The sequence below is a fragment of the Choristoneura fumiferana genome, chromosome 8, assembly GCF_025370935.1.
Source record: "Choristoneura fumiferana chromosome 8, NRCan_CFum_1, whole genome shotgun sequence".
Lineage (NCBI taxonomy): Eukaryota > Metazoa > Arthropoda > Insecta > Lepidoptera > Tortricidae > Choristoneura > Choristoneura fumiferana.
The window spans coordinates 9,731,981-9,744,432 of NC_133479.1; the positions used below are offsets into that span (position 1 = coordinate 9,731,981).

General features: G+C 37.3%; 1 protein-coding gene across 1 annotated transcript; it reads right to left on the minus strand.

Annotated features, from left to right (window-relative positions):
• Positions 1-459: 459 nt before the first annotated feature.
• On the minus strand, positions 460-11,331 carry LOC141430444 (uncharacterized). The gene is made up of 6 exons (XM_074091138.1): positions 11,294-11,331; positions 9,994-10,275; positions 5,018-5,052; positions 3,832-3,917; positions 1,390-1,525; positions 460-1,252 (listed from the first exon to the last, which is right to left on the minus strand). The coding sequence occupies exons 1-6, from the start codon at positions 11,329-11,331 to the stop codon at positions 1,161-1,163; spliced, it is 669 nt and encodes a 222-aa protein (XP_073947239.1). The 3' UTR covers positions 460-1,160.
• Between the last annotated feature and the right edge of the window lie 1,121 nt (positions 11,332-12,452).

The following is a 12,452-nucleotide window of genomic DNA, read 5'->3' on the forward strand; positions in this document are numbered from 1 at the left end:
ATCTCACGCAATTAAGGTACGTTGGGTAATACCGGATGAGAATACCGTTCGAAAGTACCGTTAGCACAGCAATACATACTGAATAAATATAATCATAAAGTTAATCTATGATATGTTTATAGTTTGAGTGCAGATACCTACCTAAAACTTACCTATCTAAAATACATTTCGAAAATACAAACTGAAATATAGATGCACAGAAAAACCAGAAAAATAAGACCAGCGCTGGGAATCGAGCCCAGGTCTTCGGCATTCTGTGCCGCGTAACACCACCACCACCACCGCTGGACAACGGTACAGACACGAATTTCTCCTATGCACCATATATCTCAGCCTGTTTGTTACTTATTTAGTCACTTAAGCAGCGATGAGAGATTTTTGTTACTTTTACGATCATACCGTAAAAGTAACAAAAATCCAATCTTAAAATACATTTATAAAATATATTCGTTAAACAGTGTATTAAACAGTGTTCCTATAATAATTACATTAAATGCAAAAGTTTGTAGGTACTTAATTCTGTTTGTTTGTTTGTTTGTTACTCCATAACTTTTAAACCACTGAACCGATTTAGATGAAATTCGGTATACTATACAGATAGTTTGAGTCCCAGAGAAGGACATAAGATTATTATTATTATATAAATTATCAGGCAGACAGTTGCAAGCAACTGATAGGTGCCTGTCTCTAGCTGTTCCTTGGTCAAGTATTCTTTGTATAGTCAATGTGTTAGTCTAGCCAGTTCTTAAATTGGTTCACATTCAGTGCTGAGACTACATGTTCTGGTAGTTTGTTCCATGTCTTGACCACTCTATTACATAAGAAATGTCTGCGAGGATTGTTGTGCGTTCGTTCAGTACTCAATAGACAGCTTAAATTCTTTGACCAGTCAGCTATCGTGTTTAAATCATCGTCGAACTCAAGTAGTGGATTTGCGAATATCTTTGTGTCGTCAGCAAATGTGCTGATGCGGCAGTGCAAGGAACAAGGCAAGTCGAATGTGTAGATTATGTACAGCACAGGTCCAAGTACGGAACCTTGCGGCACGCCACTGAGTATCTCTCGCTCCTCCGACAGTGTCTCGCCAATTCTCACACGAAACGTGTGCCGCAGAAATGCCTCGATCCAGTTGAGAAGTTTTCCTCGTATTCCAACGAATTCTAGTTTTTGTAGTAGTCTTGTAGTAGGAACCTTATCAAAGGCCTTCTCGTAATCGAGATAAACGACATCAACTGGTTCCCTCTCAGTAAAGCTTCTTGTCCAAGACGAAAGACATGAAAGCAAGTTGGACACTGTTGAAGTGTGTTGATATTTCATTCTGATAATAAGTGGTAAAAATATATAAAGAAGTAAATAATACCTATTTAACAAGATGGTGGACATACATACCTCGCTCTCCTCTGTAATACCATTGGAAATCTGGTTCGTTCTCTTTAGTATCATCAGACATCTGTTGTATTAGAACTGGGTGATCCAAAAATTCAGGTTTGATTTCTGCTCTGCAGAAAGCACAGGTTGGAAAGCCCTGAAAGTATAATACAAAAATCAAGTTGTATTTATTACCAAATTTTAATGTTTTTAGCTCAACAGTATAAATAAGGAATCATACATCATGTACTAAGTCATGATAGTTTATTTACTTATCGCACAATATGATCAAAACATCAAGTTTTTTATTTATTGACATACATAGTTACCTTTCAATAAATATGATAATCCTACTTAATATTATAAATGGAAGGTTTGAGTATAGAATGTTTGTTACTTCTTCACGATGAAATGGCTTGTCGGATTTGGATGAAATTTGGCAAAAAGTTAGTTTATGACCTGGATTAAAAACATAGGGTACTTTTTATCCCGATGTTCCCATGGGATAGGGATAAAATCTCTTAATAACAACCGCTGGACTTAGGTCATGAAATTTGGTCTGTAATAGGTAGCTGGACCTCTGGAATAACACATAGGCTACTTTTTATCTCGATGTTCTCACAGGATAGGGATAAAATCTCAAACTAATAACCACTGGGATTAGAGTCATGAAATTTGGTATGTAGATAGCTGGACATCTGGAATAAAACATAGCCTACTTTTTATTCTGATATACCCACGGGATAGGGATAAAATCTCGAAACAACAACCGCTGGGCTTAGAGTCATGAAATTTGTCCATGATTGTTTCTAATGTAAAATTAATGAAAACAACGATTTTATTTTCGGGAATTCCCACGGGATTTTTTTAAAATTCTGGAATTTCAATTCAGGTGGTGGACCTAATGATTTACGTGTGCAAAGCCGCGGGTAAACACTAGTGATAACATATAACAACAGCGCCATCTAGCAGGTCCAATGAGGGCTATCGTTTTTTGTCTCACTAGATGGCGCACTGTTGCGTGAGGTTTTTAAGTATGCCTTTCAAAGTCTGTTATTACGCGTGAAAACAAAGTTTAAATTAAAATCATATTTAATACACCTTAAAACCGTACCATAAAAATATCGAGCATGCCACAGTGTTGCATAGTCCCCGTTTTGTTCGGAAAAAAGGGAGGACAAAGATTTCCGAAGATAAAACTATCTCAAAACACAGACATTTGTTGCCCCGGAACGCATATTTGCCATAATTAATTTCAGATATTGCAAAATATTCACAAAATTATTCTAATTATAAATAAACCGCGTAGCTCACCCAAAAACTATGAGATTTGACATTTCGGAGACCTCACGCTACACTAGCGCCTCTAGTGGCGAATTCATTCGCGATAGCCCTCATTGCATTTCCAAACCATCAAACAACATTGTTTTGCAAGTCAATTATTTTAAGTGAATATTTGTCTAGGAAAATATAAAATAGGTAACTATAACTTATTAAGTGTGTGGGGATGTGGTCTATAACTGACAGTTATGAAACCCATGAACATTTTGTATGGGTTTTTTTTTTTCAACTATTTTAAAATGTTTTGAAGGTTTTTTTTTATCTCATTTAGCTATTCAGAACAGAGACAAATATGACAAATCAAAAATCAAGAAAATCCATCACGCCGTTTTAGAGTTAGTGTTTCAACAAACCCGATTTTGTTTTATATATTAAGACTAGCTTTTCTCCGCGACTTCGTCCGCGTGTACTTTAGTTTTCAGGGCATATGTTTTAATTAACCCACGTTATAATTGTGACATTTGTATCTGTGTGCATAGCGAAGTACTTCGCTATAAACAATAGGTACAATCTTTACCCCATTTTACCCCTTTAGAAGGAATTTTATGCATTTCACCTATTATTATATTTTATTTTTCATTTTAATCGAGAACTTATATACCTATTTTCATACCTCTAAGGCCAGAAATGAGAAAATTTCTGTACAAACTTTACCCCCCATTTTACTCCTTTAGGGGGAAATTTTATCCATTTTACCTAGACAGATAATTTTTAATCGTAATAGAGAACTTATAAACCTATTTTCAGACTTCTGAGTCCAGAAATGAGAAAATTCCATATAAACTTCACCCCCCCTATTTCACCCCCTTAGGGGATGAATTCTAAAAATCCTTTCTTAGTGCTTATTTACATCAGAAAAAGAACCCCTGTACCAAATTTCAAGTTTCTAGCCCCCAGCGGTTTGGGCTGTGCGTTGATCTATAAGTCAGTCAGTCAGTTTCTTCTTTTATATATATATAGATTACCTAAAATAAAACAAATGAACTAAAAGAATTTCTTGTTATGAACAAAAGAATTATTTGCTCAGCAGAGAATTTTTTTTAGTTCATTGATATAAAGTAACGCCTGATTCAATAAATTATTTAAAATAAAATAAACAAATAGACAATAAAATTTTCTCACCTTGACACACAAGTAACAAAACACATGACCGCATGGTAGTCTTGTAGGATGATTAAATTTTTCAGTGCAAATGATGCACTCTTGGTCTGAAATTATAGAATATTTTCTTGAATAAACCTATGTGCTGTCTTACAAATGTAGTTGCATGAATAACATGGTAATTGGTTTTGGTTCATAGATATAAAAATCAGTCAATTGTGTCAGACGATAATGCAGTGTAGGGTCCTGTACTAATATTCATTGTTATACATATAAATATATAGCAGTAATATACATAATATAGCAAATAAACAATGGTATGTTTTGATCAGATATTACTCATAACTTGTAAAACACTCTCTCAGCTATAATAAAAATTCACTAGCACCATTACAAACCCTTTCAGATTTTCAAGATTTTTAGACCACATTGTTTAGTAAAGAACTATAGAGCTCTCGCCACCTGTGGCGCTGGTGGTAGGCGGTGCCATATACAAATGGGGAAAACACAAACAAAATTAGGCTGCAGAGAGGACCAAAGAAATAGACATACATACATACATGGAATCGAAAAACATAACCCTCCTTTGGGCAGTCATGAAAAAAGTAGCTCTGTCACAGAGGTTCATATTTTGCACAGGGGTCCCTAAATGGAAAATGAGTCTTAGCAACACTACAATATTTTTAAAAGATCTATCCAACAATACCCCACTCTTGGGCCTACATCTAGCTAGGTAGATAAGAAAGAAAACATTCCATATTAATAGTGGATGTTGACTAAACGTTTTTTTCAATATGTTACCACTTTGTCCGCATGGTTAACATAAGTAACATACCAATGCAAAATTACAGCTTTTTAGCACTCAGTCTCTTAAGGTCTAAGCTAATCATGAAACAAGGAATAAGAATGATGATGATGGATCTACATGGAACTATCAAATTGCCAAAGTGATCAAAGACCAAAGGCACTAGGCTGCACTGCATTACATGATTCTTGTGTAACCAACTTCAAAAAGAGAATTTCGAGATACGTCTGAAATTCTGAATCCTTTTCACGTATACCTCAACAATACCTAACATGAACTTACATCTTCAAATATTCGTCTGCTTTTTTTAATCAGAAATTATTAGATCATTACAAATTCTTTTAGCTATTTGAATTCTTATATTTAATGGAGAAGTTATACTATACGAAATAATATATCTACCTTTAAAATCGCTGTCGGTCGAGGTCCGTAAACAACTGATTGAGAATTACGACTATCGTCCGACATATTAGTTTAAAAAATGTTCATTCGTACTTAAAAATCGTATAATCTATTTCTACAGTAAAATTCGATGTATATCTTATAAAATTTTAGTTAACTAGAGTAATTAATTAAGCACGCGGTGAGGCGGGTACAAACGTTTCACGAGTGTGGGTGACGTGCGTGACTGTCGTCAGCCGGTCAACAACAACAAGTGTCAAATGAATGCAAGAACAGCTGACTGTTTTTTTGGATTCTCATAGGTTTAACAAATAAATCCCTACTAATATCCCTACTAATCCCTACTAATATTATAAATACGAAAGTAACTCTGTCTGTCTGTTACGCTTTCACGTCGAAACCACTGAACCGATTTTGATGAATCCATTTGATTTATAGGAAGTTTGTACCCCAAGGATCAACATAGGATATTAAATTAACAGTAAAATTAGTGTTGCCAAATATGTTTCTAGTTTACACCATTTTGGTTTGGCATGAAATCGGTTTTAATCTAGCTAGATCCATATTTATACTATTAACTAAACTATATGCTATTAACTAATTATCCTCTGTTGTTTGTTGGCGCTTGGCGCTATTTGGTCAGTTGAATAAGAGCCGTGTACCCAGGTGGCCATGGCCAAGTATGATATAAAAAAAACTGTTTTGATTTGACAGTTGATTGGATTGCTTTGATTGAGTCCAATTGGCTAAGTAAAGTTTTTTGGAGAGGCGCTAATTATATTTTTTTTCGATAGTCGACGTCTTAATAATCGAGGAACTGCAGCTCTTTTATTTTTATTTCCTCTTATTAATTAGAAATATTTTTTTAAGTGGTCGATATGACGTTTTGTGAGATTGAAATTGCAGAACCGTTGAGGGCTTAGTACTTAGTAGAAACAGTAAAAAAAAAAACGAAGTCAACTGTCACTGCTGTCACTGTCAAGTAGAATCTAACCTAAAACCGTTTTATTTACTTTGCGATTTGGTGCGTGCAATCAGTGTTTTTTGGATAATTTTTAAAGACCTCTCAGCACAAACTCAGTACTTTAAAATTTGCCGCATTTCTCCACGACCTTTGCATGATAATTGGACCACGATTGGATAGTTTCGACGACTATTTTGGCTCTGCTTCTTCGACAACGCTATCTTGCAGTCTCGACGACACTTGGCTTGATATTTGGACTGCCTTACGAGTAAATTCGAATCACAGTATCCCTACAATGGATTCAGACGACTCCGACAGTATTCGAGTTGAAATGGAGCATTACAGAAATGTTCTCTAATGCTTTGTACGTTGGTCTATGAAATACAGACGAGATTTTCAGAATTCTGCGTATTTATGCATCCTAGTCTTTACAAGCGACTTGGTGCAAGTCAGCTTCATCTTCCACTGCAAGTTGCTCATCAACAACATGATTATACGAACCCTCTAGCCCTTCAACATCAAACACAGCAAAGGAGAACATAACAGAAGGGAGAGATATCGTGTTTTTTACCAAAACAAAGGACATGGTCTCAGTAAGAGTCATGCTATACATTAAAATATTTATGCACAAATGGGTTTATATTCTTTATTTCAAAGTGTATTGAAGGAAGAGTTTCTGCTAAATCATTTACAGAATGAAGTGGCTTTGTGTGGCTACTAAAAAGGGGGTGATTCCATATAAAGTCATAGCGACCTTGAGGTTACATGTGAAATGCGTGATTTGAAGATTAAAAGAATCCGTATTTTTGAAGCGTCTCTGTTATTAACCATAACCACATAAAATAATGTAGACAAAGCTGTCTTATTGCATGTGTTTTAGATAGTTTTAGTTAATTTGCAGAGTAATATAATAAAAATGCAATAATTTATGTTTTATTTATTTCATAAATGTACAAATTATCATAAAAACGTTTAGCATAAGCTAAACGCATTGCATGTGTTTTAGATGGTTTTAGTTAATTTGCAGAGTAATATAATAAAAATGCAATAATTTATATTGTTTTTATTTCATAAATACACAAATTATCATAAAAACATTTAGCATAAACATATGTCTCAAAAGACCTGATTTATTGGAACATGTATATAATATTCCTGGCAAAGGGTAATTTAAAAACAAGTCGTATTTTTAATAAATTAAATATTGTGCCATCCCCATAAAGGCATTAGAAGTACTACTAAGAAATACAAGGAAATATAACACAAATATTATAGGTCACTATGTGTTAAACCGGGATTTTAGTTTACTTTTGCATCAAAAGATGTCACTATCTCGTCTCAAGGAAAAGCTGAATCGCGCTGTAAAGATTTTTCCGGCAGGCTATAAAAGGGCTGTCAATCATATTAAACTTTTCATTTCCTAAGCAACCATGGTTTGATTAACTTGTGTGTTATATGTGTAAACAATATGCGTACCATTGATCATAAGTTATAACAAAACCGTGGTGATTTACTTGTATTTTTAGTACTTGTACTTGTGACAGTGACCCTAGATTGTATTGTTTGTTCTACCAGTTGAACTGGATGTGTGTATATATACTAGCTTTTGCCCGCGGCTTCGCCCGCGTGGAATTCGGTTGTTCCGCGCTGTTCTCTCGGGAACTGTTTATTTTTCCAGGATAAAAAGTAGCCTATATCACTCTGTGGCCCATAAACAATCTCTATGCCAAAATCACGTCGATCCGTCGCTCCAATGCGACGTGAAAGACGGAGAAACATACAAACACATACACTTTCGCATTTATAATATTAGTATGGATATATATGGCATTCAACCGTTTTATTTTGTCTGACTCTAATACATACATGACCGGGAATCGAACCTAATCAAAATCTCTGTGAGCAATGTTACAAATTCTGCACATTTTTTCGTTATTTTTGATGATGTAAATCATAAGTGAAAAGAAACATATTTTACAAGATTTTATTCGACTTGCAATGTACGAGTATGTATGTATTATAATTATAAACCAAAATGAGAATACAAATTTAAGCAGATTTTAGCAGTACTTATACTGATTACAGATTAGATGACAATGCAAGACAAGTATAGTCAACAAAAAGTATTGTGAGGAAAAATAAAAGCTTACACAAATAAAAACCAAAAATGATATTATTAAGAAAAAAATTTTGCTGACTGTACTTTTTATCGACTGTACTTGCATTTTTTTTTTTTTTTTTTTTTTTTCTTTAATGGCTTTCACTCTTGCCGTGATAGCAAGACGTATTTTGCCAGTGTCGGCGTAGAGACATTACACACGTGAGGAGAATGTTCGGTTTTTGAAATTTTGATCTTGGGGAAGGAACAGACAGGAGACCTAAACAAATAACATATGTTATGGACGGCACAAAGACCACAAAGACAATTACATTTTTTTTTTTTTAATCATAGGGTATTGGAAGAGTTTTAAGCATGCTAGCATAAAAGGAAGAGTTGAAAAGGAAACAAAAAATAATATAATAATAAGCATGCTGCAGATACTACAACTTAATGTTGTGGCACTGAATAAATTTGATTAAGATTTTTATCAAGGAAGAATCAAGTAGAGCAAGAAGAGTCAGAAAGTTAATAGGTCGCGGAACATCCTTAGGCAGCGCGTCATATAGAGAGTAAGTGAGTCTACCGCAACTGAAAAAAATGTGATCTAAAGAACCCTCGTCGAGACCACATTCACACAAAGAGTTGTCCCGAACCCTGATTTTAGACAAGAACACCGGAGTACAGACATGACCTAAACGGAGTCGGCAAATGGTAGAAGTGACCCATTTATTAGCTGAGCGGAAACGGTAAAACCAAGGCTTTCGGGGGATTAACGGTTGGATGTTCCCATAGTGTCGACCTTTCTGGAGTCTGGAGGAGTCCCACATAGTCTGCCAGGAATTCCTCAAGTCATTCTGAACGGACATCATTAGGTCTGATGGTAAAATGATGTTATAATCCTGGGAACCGATTTCAATGGCATCTTTTGCCCATGTGTCCGCTCTTTCATTACCTATTATGCCGCAGTGACCTGGAATCCATGCAAGCGTAACTTCTAGTCCCTGTTGTTTGCATCGGTATAGAGACTCTTTAATTTTTAATATAATTGGAAACTTTGTTTTCATTTTAAAATGGTTACCGACAATTGCTTGCAGGCAGCTTTTGGAATCGGAAAAAATTAAAGCTTTTGAGATGTTATGCGAATTCGAAAATCTTATAGCCTCTAAGATAGCAATGGATTCCCCAGTGAAAACCGATGATTGAGATGGTCCTTTCTGAGTCAAAACAATTTGGTATTTGGGAATCCATACAGCTGATCCTACACTACCATTGGGGTCTAACTTAGAAGCATCTGTGAAAATGGGTAGCCAGTCCTCCCATTCTTGTAATTTTTTATTAAATTTAATATTGGCCGCTGGGCTATCCTTGTCAATGCCAAAATCAAGGATAACATTGGGGATGTAGGTTAAGGACTCATAGTTGACCTCAAAAATAGGATTGGTGTTGGTCGTATATATAGGGGACGGAAGATTTTTCAACTTGGAATATGAGACAATGTACTTCGGTTTTTCCTTATTTGACCAATACGTGTTTTCAGATACTTCTTGGGAAAGCTCCTCCAGACGAGGAAGAAGAGGATGATTGGAGATAGAACACGCCTTAAAGATGAAACGGTCTGCCAAGTATTGCCTGCGGAGGGAGAGGGGAGGATCCAAGCATTCAACCTGCATAGCGATTTTTGGTGAGGATTTCATTGCACCTAGAGTGATACGCAGACATTTGGCTTGAATCAGGTCCAACTTTTTAAGAGCATTTTTATTACAGGGTTCAATCACGAGCGAGCCATAGTCAAACTGACTGCGGATCACTGCATTGTACACGAGCTTTTGGCAGTATGGGTGAGCGCCCCACCAAACCCCAGAGAGAGCCCGAAGAACATTAATACCCTTTTCGCATTTGCTGGTTACATACTCCAAATGCGGAACGCCAGTCATCTTAGAATCCAGGAAGACTCCGAGGAATTTCACAGCGTCCAAACAGGGGATGACCTCATCATCATACCGGATATCCATGATAGGAATGGATCTGCTACGTGTGAAAGTTACTATGCAGCTTTTAGATGGTGATAAAGTCAGACCATGATCATCTAGCCAGATCTTGAGATAACTGAGCGCTTCATTGAGTTTAGAAGGAGCAGCATCTGTTGACTGAGAACTGGTATACAGCACCAAGTCATCAGCATACTGAAGTATACTACAGAAGGGGGAGACAGATTGTTCAATATCATACGTATATATATTATAAAGAAGAGGGGAGAGCACCGAACCTTGAGGGAGTCCCTGCCATAGGGTACGAGGAGGGAGGAAACTATTGCCAGATCGAATTTTTATGGTACGTCCTATGAACAACTTACAAACAAAGTGAACTATCCTCGCAGGAATACTCAGCTGAAGCATTTTTGCTCTGAGTACTGGAAGAAGAACATTGTCGTATGCGGCAGAGATGTCCAAGAAGCACCCAACGAGATGTTGTTTTTTGGAGAAGGCCAATCTAATGTCTGAGGTCAGAATCGATAAGTTGTCCATTGTACTTTTTCCTTTACGGAATCCGAACTGAGAGTTTGCGAGTAATTTTTCCTTTTCTACGAACCATTCCAACCTATTCTTAATAAGATGTTCGAAGATTTTACCAATTGATGCAGACAAAGCAATTGGGCGATAAGAGCTAGCTACCTGAGGGTCCTTCCCTGGTTTAAGGAATGGGATAATAATTTGGCTCGTCCATTCCTGTGGGATTTCACCAGTCACGAAAAACAAATTGTACAGTTTTAGTAGATGTTCCTTTGAGAAGCGATTAAGTTTCCGGATAAAAAGATAGGGAATGCCATCTTCTCCGGGGGAACTGTTACGTAGTCCATCTAAAGCCAACTCAAGTTCAGTGAATGTGAAGGGATTGTCGAGAGGACCTAGTTCCGCAGGGGGAAGGGAAGGGTCGATACAGGATTTCTCTGGAACTGATGAAGGAGCCAATTTGTCCGCAAACTCTGCCAACCAGGAAGGAGGGTTAGGAGAGGCTGAACAAACAGGATGGAAAGAGCCCCGAAATCTTTTAATATTTTTCCATACCAGCGATGGCGGGGTTCTAGGGTTGAGGCTTTCGCAAAATCCCTTCCATCCTTTCTTTTTTGCTTTATTTAGGAGACGTTTAGTACGGGCAGAAATTTTTTGATAGGCAACAAAATCATCGGAAAGACCAGACTCATTAAACTTACGTTCCGCGTTGTCTCTTGCTTTGATCGCCGCCGTGCATTCTGCATCCCACCAGGGAGGTGAAGGGATTTTGCTACTACGTATTTTTTTCTTAGGGATGTACTTATCTGCTGCTTCTAGTAGAATCGATTGGAAGTAGAGGTATAAATCTAAGGGATTTGATAGGTTGGGATCTAGCTCTTTTAATTTATTTTCAATATAATGAGAGTAGCTTGGCCAGTCCGCTTTATCCAACCTATATTGAAGGAGGGGTTGGGGGACGGGTGAGGGAAGAACAGAGGATGGCTGGGAAATAATTATAGGGAAGTGATCACTTCCGAATGACTGACTCAGAACCTGATAGGATAGCGAACACGAAAGATTGGGAGAGCTAGCAGACAAATCCAGAACAGAGTTGGGGTTTTGTCCGGGATATACCCGATGAGTGGGAGAGCCGTCGTTGATGATTACGACATTAATGTCATCAAACAGGTCCAGAAGGAAGGAAGAAAATATGTCAGAATGTGATGAACCCCAGGAGGTGTTATGACTATTAAAATCACCCATAATGAGGAGAGGAGGTGGGATCGAGAACAAGATTGTAGAAAGGTCGGGTATTAAGTTGATATTTGGGTGTGGGATATAAATTGATACGCAATTAATTCCCATGACATTGGCCGCAACAGCGTTAATATCATGGGAATGAGGAGGGAGAGGGATTTGTGAGAAAGTGTAACCTCTTTTAATCAATAACGCACAACCAGCACGTCCATCACCGCGGTCCTCCCGAAGGCATGAGAAGCCCGGGATCCTAAACTGGGAACCCGGTCTCAGCCATGTCTCCGAAATGGCCGCCACTGAAACGAAGTGCTCGTTGATGAGATTGATTAGTTCTGGTTTTTTAGGGATGATACTACGACTATTCCATTGAAGAAAATTGGCCTGGGGGGCCATTGGAGAAGGATAATCGCTCAGCAAGTGAAACCATTAATGGGGCAACGTCGGGCGGTAAACAATCGCTCCATTTGGCGATTATATTCGTGAGAAGTTTGAATAGTAATTCCATAAGGTCATCATTGGGGGTCTCAACTGGCATCCGCCGTGACGATAGGGCGTAGCCATTGGGGAGTTGGGATTGTGGGGTCGAGATAATATCTCTATGGGCTTGCCGGTCATAGCCTG

Bases quoted from the DNA above. Each gene is read 5' to 3' on its own strand.
- LOC141430444 (XM_074091138.1), bottom strand. From the start codon at position 11,331: ATGCACGGCGGCGATCAAAGCAAGAGACAACGCGGAAC. The intron at 10,276-11,293 runs GTAAGTTTAATG...CCCCTTCTGTAG, and splicing joins AGCAAGAGACAACGCGGAAC to TATACTTCAGTATGCTGATG. The intron at 3,918-5,017 runs GTAGATATATTA...CTATAATTTCAG, and splicing joins GACCGACAGCGATTTTAAAG to ACCAAGAGTGCATCATTTGC.